The sequence below is a fragment of the Sciurus carolinensis genome, chromosome 4, assembly GCF_902686445.1.
Source record: "Sciurus carolinensis chromosome 4, mSciCar1.2, whole genome shotgun sequence".
NCBI classification, from domain to species: domain Eukaryota; kingdom Metazoa; phylum Chordata; class Mammalia; order Rodentia; family Sciuridae; genus Sciurus; species Sciurus carolinensis.
In genome coordinates this window covers 29527139-29550639 of record NC_062216.1, presented here as the reverse complement: position 1 = coordinate 29550639, position 23501 = coordinate 29527139, and the positions used below count along the sequence as shown (strand labels likewise).

At 32.7% G+C, this 23501-nt stretch overlaps 1 protein-coding gene across 2 annotated transcripts in view; it reads left to right on the top strand.

Annotated features, from left to right (window-relative positions):
- The window catches only part of Gpm6a (glycoprotein M6A), a 318957-nt gene that overhangs the window by 166477 nt on the left and 128979 nt on the right, over positions 1-23501 (top strand). The window contains exon 1 of one of the 2 annotated variants that reach the window (XM_047551379.1): positions 2056-2620. The exons of the other annotated variant lie outside the window; for it this stretch is intronic. Coding sequence (XP_047407335.1) covers positions 2584-2620 — 37 coding nt within the window. The 5' untranslated portion in view covers positions 2056-2583. Of the gene's footprint in view, positions 1-2055; positions 2621-23501 lie in introns of those variants that run through there. 2 annotated transcript variants of the gene reach the window in all.

The window sequence follows — 23501 nt, the reverse complement described above, 5'->3', positions numbered from 1 at the left end:
GGAAAATGGGGAGCTGTTTAGTGGATACAGAATCTCTTTGGAGAGATGAGAAAGTTCTGGAAGAGGATGGTGGAGATGATTACAGAACAATGTGCATATACTTATTAACTGTTGACTTAAATAATTAAAATGATAAATTTTTATGTATATTTTACCACTGTAAGACAAAAGATGAATCTTTGCTTACCAAGAGTTGAGTGGTGCTAGAAAGCTATGCGTTCCTGTGTTTCTCTTCATTCCATTTGGCAGGAGTCCATTAGCCTGGAGTGGAGGTGGATTTTTGTATATTTAAAAAGTTGACATAAGTTCCTCTTGTCTTTTTTTTTTTTAAAGAAACAATCGTTGTGTGAAAAAAAATGTCTCTTCTAGAGGAAAAAGTTGATGATTACAGGAATTTATTGTCTTGTTGCATTTTCCAGAAGGAAAAAAAATGCTTTCATCTTATCCAGGAAATATTTTTAATATTTTATTCTCCCTCTTTTGCTTTATTTATACAGAAAAAAGAAAGCAAAGAACTGAGGATGATTTTTGAAGAACACTGAAAGCACTCACAGTCATTTACTAGCTCCATTCCTGGGTGTCCTTAAGTGTCAATTTTTCCCTAATATACAATTTGGGGGGAAAAATTGCCTTACAAATGGGAGAATGCATGTGAATATATTTTGTAGATTATGAAATGCTGTAAACATTTCAGGTGATATTATTATTTCCATAGTATTATTATTAATCGTTTGTTTCACCAATGATTTCTGTGATGTAGTGTGAATAAAGACTATAAATGAGAAGTAATGCTCCTTCTGTTTTGACTATATGCCAGGTTATGTCAGCCTAGGGATGAATTGAAGCAGAGAGACTGCTATGATTTGGCTTTTTTGATTTCCCTTATGGTTTCTCTCTCTCTCAATCTGTGCCCTAAGCAAGCAATTCTCTCAAAACCTCTTGAATACAAACATACATATATACGTATATGTACACATATATTCAGAGAGTTAGGTTTTGAGCTATTGGAATCATCATTACCTTCAGGTTAAATTCATTTTAAAAAAGCAATAGCAAGTAATAATAGAAACAAGATAACTGAACATTCATTTAGGATAGAGTGGAATGCACAATTGTCTTTCCTCTAAATGCTTGCTTTTGAAATGATTTAGAGGGTGGTGTGTAACATGCTAATGACGTAGTTTACAGAATGCATGTGAACTATCTGCTATCATGCAAGAAACTTACGCTCTTGATAATGAGGATGTGAATTACTTTTAACTAATTATTATTTTTCATAGTTGTGTGTGTGTGTGTGTGTGTGTGTGTGTGTGTTTGAGCCTTTCCTGTATGCTTGCTTATTTGAGACAGGAATAGGCAATCTTCCTTCCTTTATACCCTAGTAAAGGTTTATGCTGCCTTGAAAGAGATATGTTTATTTTCTTGCTGTATCTCTTGTGAAGTATTGAAACTCTGATTGTGTCTTGTCACTCAATAGGTTGAAGTACAAATGCTAATTTATTGCCAGACTGCAGCATTGTGATTTGCATTCCAAATCAGACTGCAGATTTCCATTATAAATTGCTACCCTGTTTTTCCTTATCTAGAATTCCTTCCTTCCTTTTATCACCCTACTCATTCCCCAATAATGACCCTTTAAAAATTCTCTTTCAAGAGATTCCCATTTGAAATCAGCAGTTTAGTGGGATAAAAATCATAACAATAAATTACAAAGACATCAATAGATTCTTTTTTCCCCCAGTGGTTTTCCTCCTTTCATGTAAGAGTCCTATAGCACTAAGTAAAATACTTGCTCAAAAACATGTATCTCTCAGGCTTAAAGGTTTATACTTATTCCTTTGAAAACCTTGCTTCTGTTTCTTTTCAAATCTGAAAAATGTGAACTTACAGGTCCTCTCTTAATAATATCCTTTTAGAAATAAACCCTGAGATAGTATAATTGCATCCCTTCTTGGCACCTTTAAATCAAATTAACTAGATACTTAGAGAGGAGAGAGAACAGGAAAACACATTTTTGCAACGCATCTGACTGGGTGAGAGGCAACGCTGCAGCATAAAGAACCGACGGGAATCTGGGCTTTCCCACTCTGGTAGCAAAGGGGGGTGGATTATGGGTTGGTGGTCTGCTTCATGTTAGGAGGACACCCCTCCATCTGTTCACAGCTCAGCCTGTTTCCAATTTAAAGCCCAGATTTCAATACAAACCTCAATTTCTTTTCCCCATTTTAAATGCAAAGCAAAGCTTATGAATCATAGTGTCTCTGCTCCTGGAATTCAGACCACATTTCCCCCCAAAATTCTCAGGCTGTTTGTTTGAATACCTGCTTACTGTGGTACACAATGGGCAGCTTTGAGAAGAAAAATTGATAATCTTCACGGAAGAGTAATTTGAATGAAATTACACTTGACAGCCAGTCTCCAAGCAAACAAGAGGAGCGAGGGAGCCTTAGCTAAGCTCTAAGGACTTGCCCAAGCCACTGCTGTTGGAGCTTCCCAGGGAAAAAAAAAGTCACCAGTTTTTTCAACATCTAATTGAGCTTTTGATTAATTCCGTGTACCAGATTCTACTGAAGAAAGGTAGCCATGGAAGAGAATATGGAAGAGGGACAGACACAAAAAGGTACTGTGCTAAAAAGGGTTTATTTGTAACTAAGTAATTATTTTGCAGTTTCCTTGTTTGCTTTAGACACTTGCCAGTGAGGCTAATGAATGTTTCGCTCTTGGAAGGCGTTTTTTTCCCTCTCCTTTAGTCTGTTCCTCACTTGCAGTAATGTCTGGCATGAATGTTGTCATTATTTGCAAGTCTTTCAGATATAAGTATCCAAACACAGAATCAAGCATTAGTGATAAGAGCATTGCGGTATTGTTGTGAACTGTTCCTTAGACCAGTCTTTGTTAACCTTCATTTATTTTATGTTTTCACGGTTGTCGAGCTCGGTCAAGGGATTCGTGGTGTGAGCCACAAACACAATATTTGGAGCAAGTTGCAGTTGAATCTGATGATGTAACCATTATCGATACCTTTGCATGGCCATCTGATAGAACAAAGACCAAGACCATTTATTATATTTTGGGGTGCACCTTTTTAAATAATCCTTTCTTTTTTCTTTGTATGAATGCAGTATAGCTTTAGTGTAGACGGGGGGAAAGTTCATGGATTTTTCAGGGCATATATATATATAATGACGTTTAGGTTTTCCTTTCTATATGGTAGACCGTAATCAACTTCTGGGTAATAAATGTTAAGGAAATTTTCTGATGCATCTGTAAAGCTAGCATAGGTATGTCTGGCTATATGACATAAAGGGTAATTGTCATTTTTATAGGTTAATACTTATCTAAGAATGGCATTTCAGATGACTCAAATTCTTCTAGTTTTTATATGTCAGTGGTAGCTTTAGAGGGAACTGGCTTTCACCCCAGCATAGGCTGTGTTTTCTCTCCTATCTGCTCAGGCTTATGTAATGTGACAGAAAATGCTCTTGTTTTCTTAGGATTGAAACAGTAACACAGGTAATGCTACATAAAGGTAATATTGAAGAGTAGTATTGAAAAAGATTTAACAGTCAATAAAGTTGATTTTAAAGGTATATAAATCCTTTAAAAAAATAAAAAAAACCTGCATTTTATATATAAAATAGCTAGTTTGGAAGTACAGTGTAGTTTTTCGTATTTCGAGATATTGAGAAATGCTGAATCTTGTCACTTAATACATACACACATTGAGATATATATGGTGTACACACATATGTAATCTGAGAATTGATAATAAGTGTATAAAGGGTTTACAAAACATAGAGAAAATATAAAATAGTAGATAAACTGATCTCCAAGTTTTAGTCTTTACTACCCTTATTAATGGCACTCTGTAATAGAAATGCAATAACTTACGTAAATGTAATGTGATCTATTTTTTTAAATTAAAAACTTCAACTATCTTTATTATATGCACTAGTAACCTAGGTGTTCATTGGTGATTTTAAGTGGAAAAAAATTTTTGCTAATTTCTGTCCTTACAAAGCCTCTCAATAGACTATATCATTTTATGAATAAGATAGCTTAGTTTAATGTCTTTATTTTCTGGCACATAATGATATTGCTTTTTGGCCATTCAATTTGTTTAAGGAAAGATATAAGCTGATTATTTCACATGGAGAAAAGATATTCATTACACTAAATAAAACCTTGAGTTAAATCATGGATTGTGGTAACAGGTTGGATGTGTCTGAGCAAGCCTGGGTAGATGCAAGAACAAGAAAATGATGTAATTAGTTATGATGTTGTTTTCTCACATAACATTGAAAACCTTGCTCTCCTGGGGGTGGGGCAGTAGAGCTGAGGGGGTAAAGTGCCTCTCACGGTGGGTTTCTCATCTTTAAGGTGTTTATAGAAATCAGGATCAGTGGTGGAAAACAATTTCAAATCAGAAAAATTGTATAATGATCTATAAACACATAGACATATATAAGTGAAATTTCTGTGATTCAACTTATTTTTCTTAAATGAGTAAAAGAAGATTTAGTCCCTTTCATTTCTAATCTGTTTTTATCAACTATGCCCATAATGCCTTTTCTATGTAAATATGTTGTTAGAAAGTTACATTTGAATATAAAATAATCTCTCCATATGTGTGGGGAAAGGGAAAGGATGTGAAAATGTGATGGGATTTAAGTTGGAGGAGCTACTTTCTCAACAAGCAGATAAAATCATGAGAAATTTTCAAGAGTCTGGATGGACAGATATGATCCCTCTCCTCTAAAGTGCAGCACTTTGTGTTTTCACCCTGTTTTTCTTGATCTACATGGAATTTTCACTAAGAATTCAGATACCAAGAGTTCTCCATTTGGAAGATGCTTTCCAGCCCCTTCTTAGAATTTAATCTCCTTTTTATAGTGTATAACAATGTTGTTTCTTGGCTAGTTTGCTTAAGGAAAGATAAACTGAATATTTTAAACAGCAAATGATATTCATTATATTAAAAAAAAACCATCAGTTAAATCAGAGATTGGGGTAATAGGTTGGATGTGTCTGAGCAAGTCTTAGAAGATTCCGGAACAAGAAAAATGATGTAATTAGTTGTCATATTTATTTTTCTCAAGTAACTAAAAATCTTTCTGTCATGGGAGCAGAGGTAATAGCTATTCTTTCCTGTTTCAACTCAGAAGGACAAAAAATTATGTCAGTGTTTACCCATGTTGCCTTCCAAATTCAACTGGACTGTAAAAAGGAAGTCGGTAGATTTATTAACCATATTTGAAGAAATGTACATGGTCAATGCTTAAAAATGTAAAAAGAGCCAACATAACAATATGTATTTGATATATATAAAATACTCCCCCACCACACATACATACTTAGTCTATAAAAGGCAATTCAGAGCAGTCCTAACTTTCATCTAGATTTAACTCTATATGTTCAGCCCAGGAGGGAGGATAATTTAAAAGTTTGGGTGACTTCAATCTGATTCTGTTCAATCAGCTCCATGCTTTGATGTAAAACTGAAATGAGGTCATTAATCTGTTGTTCCGTCCATTTCTGCAGCCCTTGCCAAAGGTGAGTATTTCAGTGTGGTGATGGAATTCTAGTGTTTTAAAATTATGTAGTTCTTGTGAAGCATGCCCTCTAAATGAAAACCAATTACTGTTGCTTGTATTCAACCAAAGCAATAGTGTTCTAGTGCTTAAAAATAAAAGAAACATAAAAATAGACTGTTTTGAACTTGGCTCACAGGTATGGCCATAATAAACCTAACATCATTGTCATCAAATGTCAAGATATATGGTGGCCAAGCCATGGCAACAAGGGCTCCAAATACTGTAGTAAGGTTAACCAAAGTTCATAAAAAGATTTTATATGAAGATTAAAAAGATATAGTAATCCCTCTTATCCAGTTTTGTTTTCTGAAGTTTCAGTTACCCTTAATCAAATGCAGTGTGAAAATATTAAGTGGAATATTCTAGAAATAAACAATTTATAAATTTTAAATTTCATGCTGTTCTGAGTAAAGTGATACAATCCCATGCCATCCTGCTTCATCCTACCTAGTAAGTGACTCTGCCTTTGTGCAATGTATCCAAGCTGTATATGCTACCCACCCACCAGTTTCTTAATAGCTGTCTTCTTTAGAAGACCAAATATCAACTAAGGACTGTTAACTCTCACAGTTATCACAGTTCTTGTGTTCAAGTAACCCAAATTTTACTTAATAATGACTCCAAAGCACAAGAGTAGTAATGCTGGCAATTCAGAGAAGCCAAAGAGGATCTACAAAAAACTTCCTTTAAGAAAAAAGATGAAAAATTATGAATATATTAAAGAAAGGAAAAAGAATGAATCTTTCACACATGAAATCATAAAGAAGAAAAAAAGAAATTTGTGCTAGTTTTACTTTCATAACTCAAACCACAAAAGCTATAGCTATAGTACGTGATAAGTTCTTAGCTCTTCCCCCCCACTTTATCTCATTATCATGAAAAGGAGAAGAGTAATTATAAAAATAAGATATTTTGAAGGGGGGTAGGGGCCATATTTGCATAACTTCTATTCTTATGTTATATTGTTATAATTGTTCTACTTTATTAGTGTTTTTGTTAATCTCTTACTCTGCCTAATTTATAAATTTAACTCTATCAAGATGTAAACATATAAGAAAACTATAGTATATATAAGGTTTGACACTATACATGGTTTCAAGCATTCACTGGGAGTCTTGGAACATATTTCCTGTGGATAAAGGGGGACTACTCTTTACATTTATGACTCATAACTGTGCAACTGTGTCCAAAACATTTTACTAAATCTTGTGGGGAAAGATGTGAATTTAGGAATTTTGATAATGAATTAGCGAATGCATGTTTAGGTAGCCAGACAAGTGGGTGACCATTTATTTTTAGGAATGCATTACATATTAGAAGAGATTTTCAGAAGAAGTCTGATGAATCAATGAGTAGAGGAATTGTGGAGCACACAGCGTAACAGCCACACTATGTATGATAATCCAGCAGCCTGTACACCTAAGCTGTTAACTTCTCAAGCAGAAGCAAAGTCAACCATGGACTTCTTCTCCAACTCTGATGCCTGGATATTAACCCTTCAATAGCACAAGCCCTTGGTGACCTCCAAGGAACAGTTCACTATTAGAAGCAGAACATCAGGCTTCATGGATACAGAGGCAGTTTCACAAATTCACCTCCATCACTTGGCTGTTTAATGTCATTATTCATCCTTAGCCCAAAACCACTAAAATGTCAGCATAGACTTAACTTCTTAAAACAGCAAGAGTATCTAGAGGAAAGAGCAATGTACAGGCTTATTTATCTATTTAACTTTGTATATTAATATCTGTCTCATAATTTAAAATACCATACATAGTTATATCTGACATGTGAACTAATAATTATATTTTACATTATACATTATGCTTGTATACTACTTTAAAGGAGTCTCTGCTTAAAAACATATATATCATAAATAAAGACTTTTTAACATTTTTCCACTAGGATTAATTTTGCCTTGAAAATTATAGGACCCTGTATTTCCTTAAGCAGACATCATTACTGAAGAAGAGACTCCACTAAAATAAGTAAAAAGAGAAGCAAGTTTGTCTTTATGATGCTAGAGTACATTGGCCAATGATTTTAGTACCAGACACTGGTAGAGGAATTAACATAAATTAACTCATTGACTCTTCACAATAACCTTAAGTGGTACTGATATTGAGGGAACTAAAAATCAAATAGGTTAATTAACTAAGAAAGAGTTACACACTAGAGGAGTAAGTTGGAGAGCTGGGTTCAATACAGTAATTCAGAGTCTAGGATCTGCAGGTCCAATCTCACTCCACCCTGCACTAGGATCAGTAATAACCTGCCTGGCACATACCTTTCTAAGCAATTCTGTTTTAGTCACCTACTTCCACTCTACTAGTCAGCCATGTCCTGTCATTTATAACCACATTCTTTACCACCCACTCTGGATTTTTAGCAGGATGTGAAGCTTTCCCAAGGGCAATTCATTCTAGGTACATCAACAATCTACTAACTGTGAATCGTCCATTTTACTTCACATAGATGAGCTAGGTCAATCTATTCCACTCTGGAGAACTGGGAAAAACTAATTCTTGATATATCTCTATTTCTCCAAATATATTTATAAAACAATGTTGTTCATCTCCCACCTAATCTGAGCCAATCTCTATTCATCGTCATCAGAAAACCTCTAAATAAAAGAAATGCCCAGGTGATTTTAGGAGTCTTATGTGAAAGAGGCATACTGTTTAAGAAATTTGCCCAGTTTAATCTGGTGAGTGGTTGCTGAACTAAATGTATACCTAATGTGTACTTATATTTAAATTGGACACATCTTTGATTATTCTGAATTGTTTCCCTCACTGATTTTTGTTTTTACAAGTTGAATAAAAAAGTCACCCTAGACCAGTGCCTACTAATAAGTATTGGTAATACAATACTTTGAGAACTATTGAAAAGAAATTTAAGACCCAGAATGGATTAAAGTGTCTGCTTTGTTAATAGAGTTAGATTCTTTAATGCTGTGTCACAAAAACCTGTGAACTTGTGGCTAGGAAAATAACAAAACAACATCAATACCCTTTGAGAAATGACTGAAATGTAAGAATTAATTAGCATGCTTTGGCTTCTTAGATATTGTCTACTTGCAGATCTTGAGAAAAGAACTGGTTTTGTTCACCTAAAGGACAAACTTCATCTCAGTGAATACGGTCACAAGTCTTATCTTCAGCTGCATCTCAGAACATGAATAAGAAAGAAAGAAAAGCCATAGATGTTCACATTTTATAGAGATTATCTTATGACTTATCATCTATACTTTTTCTATTATTTAATATGCTTTACCTGGAGTGGGTTTCTCCACCTAAGAAATTACTTTTACCCCTTCCTGAAATCAAAGGTAGTTCCAAGATGCCTATTAAGGGAGAAAATTAGGTATATTTTTAATTTAGTAGATATCCTTCCCTACTTATTATAACTGCTTTGGTTTAGATAAAATGTTTTTGAATTTTATCATTTTACATTTTTATTTTACCAGTTGCTAATTATATTTTTTACATCAATGGCATTATTTATCTTAGAGATCCAAAATACTCAATAACATGTTTTCAACATCTTGTGAGGAAAAGGGTATGTGTAGAATTTTTATCATCATTAATATAAGTGTAAATTCAATTTTTAAAATGAAAGTGCTTAATATAGTTACTTCATTAATTCCTTGAATTGAAAATTTATCTTAAATATTTAAAGAGTCTAAATGAGATGCTGAGTGTGGTAGAATGAGATATGGAGAGTGTCACCTGCTGACAGGACTTAGAAATCAATTCTTCTTTAATTAGTCAGAAGACAAAGGATCAGGAGGGATTCATAGGATAGAGGAGAAAACTTCCAGGGTATCAATTTTGAACTCTGTCCTCCCCACGATACATCCCCACCCTCATCCAAAATGCTTGGCAGTTTTCTTCCTCGTACATAGAAGGCAGACTGCCTGGCTTATTTTCAGATGTCATTTTGGATAGCATCCATACTAACAGGTGGTACTGCTTGTGGATTAGCTGACATTATGAAAATAATTCATGTTCCCCCATGTGCTCTCCACTCAAGTTGTGACTGCTGTCTTGGATATTCTTCATCTGAAAGAAAGATTACATTTCTTCTTCTGTGAAAATAAAGAACAACAGAAGATAACTGATGTGTTTTCTCTAATTGTGATCATAAATTTAACTTTGGTCACAGATGAAAATCAGCCATTTATTGAAATCTGTTTATAGAGTTCCTGGATGATTAAGTTATAATATGAGCAAATCTGAGGACAGGAAGAAGGGAAGATGACTTTTGGCTTTTAAATAATCCATGATCCTAAAGTATTAAGATATGTCTGTTTGTTGGAATATTAGCTACCGTTGTAACCAAATTCATTTCCAAAATAAAGAGAGACATCTTGGCACATTTTTCAAGTTGATTAATTTTGTGGAATTACATTTCCATCATCCAAGAAATGATGAACTTTGCGTATCTCTGCCTTCACAAAGAGAGGAATGTAGGGAAATCTATCCCTAAGAATGATACTGGGAACCTAAACCCTATTGCTCACGTTGCCTCCCATTTTGGAGTAGGCATGCTTCTCCTAGGTTTTCAAGTAGAAGTAAGGCAATTGAAAATCTTTGCTAATTCTCATTTTCCCTTGATTTATAGTAGAAATTTTAATGTTTAGACAAATATTTTCTACTTTTTTAAAAAATAAAGCTTATTTTCTCCATGAGAATTGTTCTTTGTTGAATGAGCTATCCATTCTTAATAGAAAGAAAATGTACAAGAAAAACTTTAGTGAAACTGTACTCCCTAGGGAGCTAGGAGACAACCTCAAACAAATATCCAAAGGAGAAAACAGGATTCTAACTTAAGGATGAACTAGTCTTCCATCTAATTCTGAAAAAGATTGCAAAGTAAGCCTAAGGGAGAAAAAGCCAAATGAGCTCCTAAATTTATCTAATTAGCAAATTATTGTTCCAGTAATAATAACATTCAAATTCAAAATTTGGAATTGGAAAGTAGAAATTTCCTTTCAGCACTAGTAAAGAATTGCATTTATTTTTTATTAAGGTACCTTTAAATAGTTTCCAACAAAATTAGTTTTGAAAATAAAGACTAAAACATTGAGTACTACAACTCTTGATATGACATTGAATATGGTTTGGTCATTTAAAACCAACATTAAGCTCTGAAAAACTGTCTTAAATAATACCTGATATGACTGAATTCAGAATCGTTAACAGTTTATTACACTTCAGGGATTTTATTTTCCCCTCAAGTTTTAAAAAAAACTCATCTTTTAGAGTAAAAATGATTTTTAATACTACTCATAGAATCATTGAACTTAAAACTTTTAAATCTCATTGCTCCATGACCCACAATAGAAACTTGTAGTTATTTCATACAATATAGAATTCAGAAACCAGGCACTCAGATTCTATATTTGAATTTTAAACATGTACAAAAGTCAGAAATTTTTGTAGTGACCAATTAACTTAGGGTTTCCCAGAACAGAAGTCGTTTGCTAATTCTTGGTTCTTTTCCTTTCCCTTAAATCACTTTTGCTCTAACTTACTCTGTTTTATTCAATCCTAATTTTCTCAAAGACCTTATTTTCAGAATTAGTTTTCTAATATTATTATCTTTGAGTTTCTGTGGGGTGAATGGGAGTGTTTGATGCAACAGTGAACAGGTAAAAGTGCCATTGTAATATCTGGAATATGGAAGGAGGTTAATAAATGCAAACTCCTTAAACATGTCTCCTTTCCTCTCATCCTAACAGTGACCATTTGCAAAGTAACTAAGCAACTTTCCTGGACACAGAGCCAGAATAAAAAATGCTAAAGGATTAACCACTTTTTTGAGTTGTAGTTCTTAAATGTTTCTTCAACATTTAATGTGAGGGCATTTCTTCTTGTTCATCATTTTATGTGTATGTGATGCCTCATCTCTCTTTTGTTTTGTTTGAATTCATACTGGAGATTGAACACAGGGGCGCTTAACCACTGAGCCACATCCCCAGTCCTTTTGACTTTTTATTTTGAGACAGGATCTCACCAAGTTGCTCAGGCCCTTGCTAAATTGCTGAGGCTGGTTTTGAATTTATGATCCTCCTGCTTCAGCTGAGTCACTGAAATTATAAGTGTGCACCACTGTGCCTGGCTTATATCCCTTGTTTTGAAAAGCACAGATCTGTTAAGAATGAGTATTTTTAAATCTTTTGTTCATGAATCCAACCTGCAAAGTGAATACAGTCACATTAAAAGAATGAGAGGAAAGAGAAGAAGATGAAGAGAAAGAGATGAGGTCAACCATAAACCCAAAGAGGTGAAACATTTCTTTCTCCTAAATAGAGACATCTTACAAAGCAGCAAAAAGTGGCTTGGAAGAAAGGGGCCATGACTCCATTATATACTATTAAGTTTGAATTAAAAAGTTCTTTGATTCTTTGACCTGAGATATGTTTAGTAGTTTGATAACAACTTCCATGAAAATGAACAGATTTTTCTTTTTTCTTATTAAAGAGCCCACATATTTTTAGTATTGTTTCTAGAAATTAATCGAAAGATATTGAACTGTAGAAGTCAGCAAATGATTACTAAAGCTTAGAAAGTTATGTCTTGTAACATTTTATAAGATTTTTTTATAAGATGCTGATAAAGAAAAGTATAGCATAGTAATTTATGTATTTGCTGACAATGGACTTACTTTGTTCATTAAGTGTTGATCAAAGAAAACAAAATTGCAGGAAAAAATACTGGTTTGAAATTACTGAGGACAATTTAATAAGATAAAACCTTTAATAGACTTTCTAGTGAGTTAATTTGGAAGGTAATGAATGCAAAGAATTGCATTTCAATGTGTAACAAATTTTCTTTCATCTTCTTTTTTACTTTATTCCAGTTTTCACATTTTATCCTATATGGTCTTATACAGTTGTCTGGGGTTTTTTGCTGTGAACAAGATACAGCTGAAAACAGGACATTTAAACTCAGGTCAATGGTATGTAAGGAGAATTTCTCAGGATTTTGAATCTTCATCTTTTTATCCCAACAGTTTTTGTTTGCTAATTTTTTGATGAACTAATCATGAATTTGTGCTTTGGAAACTTGTGATGCCATTACTTTGTGAATTGGGGATGAAATATTCTTGAATAACCTTTTTGATTTTAATGGTAGTGATAAAATCAAACCAAAAAGTGTGATCTTGGAAAAAGAAAATGTTTTTCACTCATTTATATGTGATATATTTAAACAGAGATTTGTTACAACACTATATAAAAATTTAATCATCAAAGAGGTGGCAAATCTTTATTACTGACATTGATTTCAATACCGCAAAGGGTAATAGGAGCTATGAATCTAGGGCATATGTGGTTCTTTCATAATATTTTTGGTAGTGTTATCTGCATATCAAAAGAGATTATTATTTTTACAAGAATATAAAAATAATTTAGCCCATTCTTTCTGGTAATTCGGAAGGTAACTTCATGTTGTATTTATAAGAATGTCATTGTTGAAATACTTGGTCTTTCCTCTGGTACTGAAATGCTGTAGTGATACAAAAGCAAACTCCTTACATTTATTGGTGCTTTGGTATTTTCAGGCTACTGGATTCTTCATATGTCCCACAAAATATGGAATAGTGTTTTTAAAAATTGAAAATATAGGATGTATTTATTCATGTAATGTGCTCTAAACAGCATCATATTCCCTGATTACTACATTTCTTCTGTATCAGATTCTTAACCCATCCTTTCTTATTAATCATCAAAGGTATTTTTTTTTCAGGCTTTAGGTATAAATAGATTTATTTTTAAGTATGTTCTAAATTATCTATGACTTATTTGACTATATCTTAGATATATTAGATTGCTAATATTAGATAATTCTGATATACAGAAGGTTTACCCAATATTATCCATAATATCTGTGCCCTACATTTGTGAAAATTTTTAATGTGTTTATTATTTCTTTGTAGAACACAGAAAAATATTTGTCATGACATGTGATGACAGATTTGCATGTTATGTTTACCTACAATGTAATATCAAACATTTCTCCAGATTCTTTGTGAAGTCATCAATACGATGCTTTATTTTCTGTATTAGCAAAAATTGGCAAAATGAAGATTTTGTTATTTGATTTATTTGAGAATCATGAACAAGCTAACATTTCTCTTATAGGTTACATGAGTTTCAGTACTTTGGATGTTTGTTAAACATATTGTTAAAGTGTTTATGACTTTGTCTATCTTAGGGTAGACAGAATGTCCTTTAATCTAGAGAGCGGAAAACTCTATTTCATTTTTCCTTGGGTAGAATAACACTCCCCAAACCATTTTCCATATATGTGGCATGACTCAATAGAATCTCATCTCCCACAAGCTGAGAATAGCACTCTGTTATGAGTGGTTCTTTTAGATCCTCTGTGATAAGTTTATAGGACAGTTTCTAGTTCTTGAGGGACCATGAATTAGTTACCCTTTCAGTATTGAATGTAACAAAGCATTAACTTAATTGTATGACCTCTGTGATTATTTCAAAGTTTTATTGTGCAAGAAACACAAGCCTTTAATGGCTGGGTTTTATGATCTGTTTTAGAAATACATTAAAGCAATAATTAAAGTTTCATTTCTTTTCTTTTTTGGTACTGGGAATTGAACCCAGTTACCAGAAAAAAACCCCACTGAATCACATTCCCAGCCATATTATTTATTTATTTATTTATTTATTTATTTATTTATTTATTATTGAGACAGGGTCTTGCTCAGTTGCTTAGGGCCTTGCTAAGTTGCTGAGGATGGCTTTGAACTTGGAGATCCTCCTGCCTCAGCTGCTGAGTCTCTGGGATTACACGGGATTACAGGCGTGTGCCACAGTGCCTCACAATAATTTAGGTTTCAAAGTAGACCATAATGCTATCTAGCATTGAAGACAAAGGAAAGTCCTTTATTTTATATAGATGAATGATTTTAAGTGTCAGTTTTTAATATGAATATGTGAAAAATGTGGAAAGGATCAGAAAGAATTTGATGTGTCTTATCTCATTGTAAGTTTGATTTAATTGTTTTAAAGCATATTTGGCCCAGAGGTTGGAGGGTCCCTTCTTTTACTTAATTTTCACTCAGTAAAATTAAAATGACATTTACATTATCTAAATAGATTATATTAAGTAATCTATTTCTTTAGATTCTGGCATGTTATATAATTTCATTTTAAAATAAATATTCTTTTTAGTTATTTGTGGCTCCATTTTGTAAAATGTCAAGTAAGATTTCTTTTTATTTATTTTTTTATTTAGCTTTTAATTTTTTACAGACTGCATTTTGATTCATTATACATAAATGGGATACATCATTTCATTTCTATGGTTGTACACAATGTAGATTCATACCATTCGTGTAATCATACATGTACATATGGTAATGATGTCTGTCTCATTCCACCATTTTTCATACCCCCTCCCTCTCATTTCCTTCTACATATTCTAAAGTTCCCCCATTATTCTCTCATTCCCCACCCCCTACCCCCATTATATATCATTCTCCACTTATCAGGGAAAACATTCAGCCTTTGTTTTTTTGGGGCTTGGCTTATTTCACTTAGCACGATATTCTCCAATTCCACCTGTTTATTTGCCATAATATTATTCTTCTTTATGGCTGAATAGTATTCCATTGTGTATATATACCAGAGTTTCTTTATCCATTCATCTGTTGAAGGGCATCTAGGTTGGTTCCACAATCTAGCTATTGTGAACTGAGCTGCTATAAACGTTGATGTGGCTGTGTTACTGTAGTTTGCTGATTTCAGGTCCTTTGGGTATAAACCAAGGAGTGGAATAACTGTGTCAAAAGGTGGGTCCATTCCAGGTTTTCTTAGGATTCTCCATACTGCTTTCCAGAGTGGCTGCACCAATTTGCAACTCCACCAGCAATGTAAAAGTGTACCTTTTTCCCCACATCCATGCCAACATCTATTATTGTTTGCAAAACTGGAAATCCATATGCAGTAAAATGAAAGTAAGATTTCTTTTTAATATTATGATAACAGTCATCTATCACAAATTACAGTTACTGGAAATATTTGTTAACATCTTGACCACTTAGAAATCTATATACTGTAAAATAAAATTTGCATATTCAAAATCATAGTATTTGAAACAAAAACTTCTTTAAAATTTATTATCAAAAATCATCTGATTTGAGATGATAAAAATTTGAATAAAAACATGCCTGAAGGAGTATTTGTATAATGTCTTTATCAAAAGGATTTTATTGTGCCTGTGCCCTTTGACTGAAGGTATTTTGCTCTTTGGAAACACATTCTGTTTCTGGGGTAACAAACAGTGGTCTTTCAGAGGTTCCTGTCTTCTGTTCCTGTTCCTCTGTCTTCTCCCTAATTCTAATATTTAAGTTTTTATTTTTCTATATTAAAAAAGTGCTAATATAACCTATGTACCTCATATACTTTTACTTTCTTGTACTAATATCATCAGTTGATTTTCTGAGACTGTTCTTCAGGTCACTCTTAGATTCCTTGAAATTTATAGCAGTTCCTAAGATGAGAAGGTACATGAAATTCAGAAAGTCTGCTGTTTTGAAAGGGGTCATGGAATGCTACTGTCTCCAAATGACAGTGGTTGGTAGTCGAACTTAATCTCATTTTTTAAAAGAATTTCATTTTTTAAACCAAAAACAAATTATTTTTATGTTAGCAGAGGATTGATGCCTCTAAGAGTCTAGTAAAGAGAACCGGCTGCCACTCATGGGACAACTTGGCCAGGAAAAAATCACAGAGTGCTGCCCCATGTATCCAGGGACAGGGAAAGGAGACAGTAGAGCTGTTGGGAAAGAATAGCATTGCTTCTTATTTTTCACAATGAAGAAAGTGAAAAAGGAAGGAGAAATTAGTCTTCTATATTTAATCACTTGCTGTGTATCAGGCCACTGAAATCTTTGGACTCTTTGCTTGTAACTAGCCTCTGGCAAGGATTTCCAATTGCTTGCATTTTGCTCTCATGTGAAACACAGCTGAGGACATGCCAGACAAAAACTGAATCCTTCTTTTGTGCAGTGTAAAAAATGCATGTTATATTTCCCTTGGTAAAATTTCTGTCCTGAGGAAATCCACTGTATTCTAAGGAGAAAATGAGCCACGAAGGGGAAAAAAAAAAAAAAAAAAACCTTCGTATTTCAACTGTGTGCTATATTTGCTTTGAAAAATAAAAATGGACTCAAATTGAAGAACTGAAGAGTACATACTTGAGGGGAGCTGCAAAATTCAAAACTTACCCTCTGTGAGTGGTTGCTCCCATTCCGCCACCAAATTATAATTTTAAATGTTTTTGTTTGTTTATATGCATTTGAAAAATGTATAATATATAGATATTTTTGTTATATGGTTCATATGACAAAAATTAACTACATTGTTCATTATTAAATCCAAGCTGTGTTCCTTAAGTTTTCTTTATTTCCTAATATAACTTTTCTATTTTGCTATATGAATGAGTAGTAGTGCAAAGGAGAAAATTCACCTGCCCTATATTGCTGGATTACAAATGTGAAAACAGTGTTCATGGCCTTAAATAGATGAATTGAATACTGTTAGGATATTTGGGTTTAAGAACATCTTAATCATAAGTAGAAATAATTGAATTTCTTACAATTTATTAAATGATATACCAGCAACCTTCATGAGAGGTGAGGTAATGATTTTACCTTAAATTATTAGAAGTGAATAATTTATAATAATTTATAATAATTATTAAATAATAACTTATAAGAGTAATTGCTGACTGTACTTGGCAATGGATGTGTTATGTTTGTGATTTGGGGGACTTATCTTTCCAAATTCCTCCTGTGCACCAGCTCCATTTTTCAACAGAGTAGTCCTCAAACTTCACTTTGCTTTAGCATTGCCTATTTTGAGGTGTGTTAGAACACAGACTGCTGCCCTCTCCTCCCCACCTTGAGTTTATGATTCAATTTAGTATACGTGGGAGCTGAATTATTTGGGGGGGAGAATATAAACATTGACTCACATCACATCCATGAAGAGCATAAGAATGATTGGGGCTCAATAATCTGCATTTCTGATACCTTCTGTGAAGATGCTGTAGTTGCTAATCCTAGAATCACACCTGGAGAACCACTAGTCTAATAGATTTTTGCCACAGGTTAACACATGGTAAACATCCCAACAGTTATTTGTAATTTATGTATCAAGATAAAGATATTATATATTTGAAATCTTAAAATTCGAGGAGAATACATAATCAGAGATCAAAATTATTTAAAATAAGAACTTTAGTGGTGTTTTGGACAATGTCTAAAAAATTTGCTTTGAAAAAATCTAAATTATTTGGAAACCTACAAATCATGCATGAATTTTTGATTACTTCAAAAACTGTTTTGAAATGTGCAATGATATTCAAACTTCAATCTGGATTATCCAAAAGATACAGAAAAAAATAGAACCATGATATAATGAGGAATAATTGACTGAGATAGAAAACCTGCAATTATTGAACATGTTAATATATATAACAACAAAGCTGTTACCACAATTTAGTATACGTGGGAGCTGAATTATTTGGGGGGGAGAATATAAACATTGACTCACATCACATCCATGAAGAGCATGAACTGCTCCTGGTTTTAATAGCATTATCAATGCCACCAGCTAGTTAATAACATCTTTAATAAAGAAACTTTATGTTAGATATCAGGAAATATTCAGTGAAGACCAACTCTACATGTAGTTGAAATAGCTGGTTATCAATATTGTGACTGAATGATATCACATAGCACCACTTATTCACAACTAAAATTAATAAAATGAAAATAAAAGGTGTAACTACTGGGATCCAATTTATTATCATGTGTTATTGTTTTGTAGTTGGTTTCTGGCATTATTTTGTTAAAATATTTTTAAAAGAAATATACACACGGGTATGGAATATGATATCAAATTAGCTACTTTTTCTAGAGAAGAGAACACATATTAATCTGAGAGAATTGATGACCTACTATGAAAACTGAGGAAGGGTCTAGGATTCAAACACACAAAATAGTTCAGAACTTTGTAGAATTCATGGAATTGTTTTTGATCAGAACAACTTTCAAAGTGTGTTGCATATACACTTGGGAAGAAATTCTTATGGGAACTTGTTATGTGATCTTTGATTTCAAAACAAATAAGCAAGCAGCTTGTATCAGTGAAGGAGCAGGAAGATTTTGTGCTCCCCTCAGCCCTACCTTTAGGAATAATACATCAGTACTTCCTCCCAGAGGTAAATTTCACTCCTATATTTGTGATCTATTTGCAGTAAAGTAACATAAAAATATTGCTAATGCAACAGAATGGGGAGAATGCTTTATATTTAAGCTTTCACACATTCATAATGAAAAACTCTAAAATTCCTGTGAGAAGATAGTAGAAATAACCAGAATTACTTGAACATTAATTTGAATTCTGACTCTGCCATATACCAGTCATGTTTTGGGGCAGATCATTTCTAATTAAGAGATTTAATTTCTTTATCCACAAAAGCAGAAAAATAATACCTATATATTTTACTAAATTAGAGAGTATTTTAAAAATCATCTAATACAGCTGTATTTCTCTCTGGAGATATCCTGCATTCTACCTTGATGTGTATTTCTTACTTTGCTCTAAAAGACATCTCTTCCTTGAGACAGTCCACATTCTCCATTGGATATATATCTACTTTCCTGAATAAATCTGTGTTTGAAAAGAAAAAATAGTCCAATGCTCTCTTTGTAAGATGAGGATGATTCAAATGGATTTTTACTAATCTTTTTGGTTATATAATTATCTTCTTTAATTGTTATGCTGTCTTTCTGTTCATGTTAAAAGTCATATCAAATCCACTGACTGTTTTTACTATATGTAGCACATTTATAACTCTTATGATGAATAACATAAGGAGATAGTTAGAATGACCATATGTCAGCCACTCTTCTTGATGTCACTGAGCCTGACAGATTAGATAATAGGGCTGTTGATGTGTAAGCAGAGGCAGACTACAATTTAAAGAATGCCCATATGCAAATAAGTAGACATATAAGAAAACAGCAGATATATTTGAGAGAAACAGATTGATATGTTAGAAACAATAGGATGCAGGCATCCTGTTGGACATGGTTGGAGCCTCATCTGATGACTCAAGTGGGTGGAGGAAGGAAATCTGCTTGATAACTTATTAATTTGATATCTTATTGGCAGGATTGGTTCCTTACCACATGAATCTTTCCACAGGGCTGCCACATAACATGATAACTGACCTCTTGGAACAAAGTTCTTATAAGTAAAGAACTTGTAAGATGGGAACCACCATGTTTTGTGATATAATCTTGGAAGCAACAACACATCACTTCTGCTGCTATATTCTATTTTTTCATACATAAGTCTATAAGTGCAGTCCTTACTCAAGTGAATCCAGAAGGACATGAATACTACTAAGTAGACATTATAGAATGCCATCTAAGAGGTTCCTACCACAGATATCCATATGTTCCTCAAATGTGTCTAAAATGGAATTATTTATTAACTGCCGAATTTGTTCTACATCCATTGTTCTTGACTTCCATCATTTCTATCACCATTTATATATGTTGTGTCCCAAGCTAGAAGCTCATGGGTCATTATTAATTCCTTCCACACTTCTCACATATACCTAGTTGGTTATCAAATGCTTTTAACTCAGACATATTTCCCAATGATGGCTTCTCATCTTTGTTCAGTTAAGACTCTTAATCTTAATTCTTGCCTTAAGCTATTGCAATTGTCTACATTATGCATCTCTTCATCTAATTACTATTCATTTAATTAGAGTTTTTTCCCTCAAACTAAATATATTCATGAGTTCTGTTGCTTAAAGCCTTCCATTGTTTTCACTACTTGTAAGATGATATCCATTATCTTAATTTTGGAATATCAGTCCTTTGCAATGTGGTCCATAGCAAACTCTCTACTGCCACTTTCCAGTCTCATAATTCGCACAGCATAGAGATGCCCAAAATCACAGCAAGACATGTCTTCATTGGATATATCATGGCCCTTCCTGATTTCTTTCTCTATCCTCTTTCTTATCTGCCCATCACATTCATGATTCATTCCAGGACTCAACCAGGGTGTAAGTGAGAATCTTTCCCAGACTCCCACACTCATCACAATCCATGAACTGCTGTAGGTTTCAGTACATCTGTGATGCCACTCTGTTCATGGAATCATCAGTTATGTTTACTCTGTTTCTTTCTAGACTTTCTCAAGTTCAAGCATTATTAATTTTGAATTAAAAGTTTTGAATAGTATACCAATTGACATTCATTATATATCGAATGAATAAATTACTCCTCATTTAAAGCTATTGTGTATAATTGCACTGTATCTAAGTCAGGAAAACATTTGAACTATATACATTCCAAAGAAGGGTGATGGGCAAGAAAAGTGTTTGATTTTGGTTTCTATTAGGAACTCACCTAGGTAGATGTAATAAAAGTTATAATAATATTTAACCCTTGAAACAGAGAAACAACATGTATCCCATTTGTTTACAATAAAAAAAAATTAACCCTTGTTGAGATAATATGTGACTGAGCTTTCTTTCAAGTGTTTTGCATTTACTAATTTATGTAATCCTTGGCAACAACACTATTGATAAGACACTTCCATGATATTCTTTTGCAGATGACTAAACTAAATTAAGACAACTTAAATTTATTAAGGTTAAGACATAAAATCAAAACAAACAAAAAGTTCTGATTGTGATAAATGGATGGACATTATGGAGCAAGAGGATCACAGTTTATGCTATCATAAAAAACTATTTTCAAACTGTCCCCCCACTAAATACCAAGGAATTAGAACACTGGAAGAACTTTAGAAATTTAAGAGAGGTTAAGGAGGGAAAGAACTTCAAAGCATTAGGTGATCCAAGTGAAACAAGTAGTTTCTGATATGAAGATGAATTCATGAGTTCCTTGTAGAATATCATAGCACACTGTAATGCTTCCAGGCAGGAATGATGGGCATTCAGGACATCTCTGTCAACAATGTTCTGAGAATCATGGAAGAATATTTATAGTGTAGGGAGCCATAGAATGTGTTTCAGAATGGCAATTATTAGATTTTTTTAAGGAGAATTCCTCCAAAAATGCACAGTATAGTAGTCTATAATAATAGGTTTCTCTTCATTAGTTAGAAAATATATTGGCATGAATAATTTGATAGAATATAAAGTTTTTAAAAGCCCACAGAAGTACTATTTATAAGTATACATGTTACATTGTTTATGATGGCTTCTTATATTATTTTTTATGTTTAAAATATAACAGAAATTTTTTAAATAGACCATCAGTAATTGAAATGAAAATACAGCATGTACTTTTGTCCGTCATTTAAATTTTTCTGTGAAATAGGAAAACATTTTTATCAGATTCTGGAGAATCTGAAGTTAAATTGCAAGGTCAACAGTCTTACGTGTATTTTAACAAATAAAGTAATGAAACAAAATATAATTTAATATCACAAATTTTTATTAATATTAATATCAGCTGATATTCTTTAAATAAATTATATGAAAAAGTAATGCCATTTCCAATTTTATAGAGTATCTCTATAAGAAAAGGTATGTTTTTCAAGTTCATTAAAAATAAATGTATTACTAGAGCAGAAATGCCACATATGATTGACTTTCTTTTTGGCTATTTTCTTTAATTATTCTTAGTCTTATTTAAATTTTTTTAAATGTACTTCAAACAGTGGTTAATAAATATCCAATGTAAAATACCAAAATAAAACAAAAATTGGCATGACTCACACTCTGAGCTTAGTGTTTCTTATAAATTTTACTTTTCTTTGGCATGGTAATAAAATTATTTTATAATGAGACTCAGTTATTCAAATAGAGTCAATAATTTTTATACTGTCAGAAAAATACAGTTGGTCATTGGTAGCACTGTTACTTGTCTTAATAAATTATTTTGTTTCAATGCCAGTTTTACTGATGACTACTGAAGTTGGTGAAGATTATCAATTCTATGATTAATATCTAAATATGATCACAGAGTATCATCATATCAAAGCATCAATTTGATTAAAAAGTGAACTCCCCAAAAAGATGTTAATATGTGGAAGTGTTTCTGGGATTTTGGGAGATACTATGTCAATTTTCAAAAAAAAGTAAAAATGACCACATACTTGCAAGATAATATGCTGTTTTAGAAGTGTGTGTGTATGTGTGTGTGTGTGTGTGCATGCCCTCATGTATGAATAATTGAATAAAACGTGAATATTCTTAATTTGTGCTGAATATTTCTCCTGTGTGTTTTAGGTTAGTGGTTACATTTTAGTGTCATTATTCTATGAGTATTCTGTACCTATTAGGTAAAAGAAACTTGAATTTTTTCTCTGCTACATAGATAAAGATGATAATCGCCATCAAATTCTGAGTTTGATTTTAAATATGTTAAATTTTTATAAAATGTTTTTTCATTATACATAAGAACATTAAGAATAACATATTCAAAATTCTTTACAAATTCCTGTTAAATAATGAAGCAAGCTACTCATTCTGTGACTGACACTAGTTGACTGGGTAGCATATGGCAAGTCACTTAACCTCTATGACCTTAATTTTCTTATTTGCAATGGTAAAGAGTTGCATAAAATCTCCTTATCTCTGCTTCTATCAATTTTAGACATGTTCTTTAATCCTGATATTTTCAGTAATAACGCAAGAACATTATTACATTCTTTTTACTGTACTAGAACTAAAATATCTTTTCAATTCACATATTTTGTTTCTACTTTTCAATAAGTAAGCATGCCTATCATCTGGCATTATTTATAAAATACACTTATTTGAGTATCAATTTTCTTTTACCTCATAGAGTCTGCCAATCAAATGATAATAT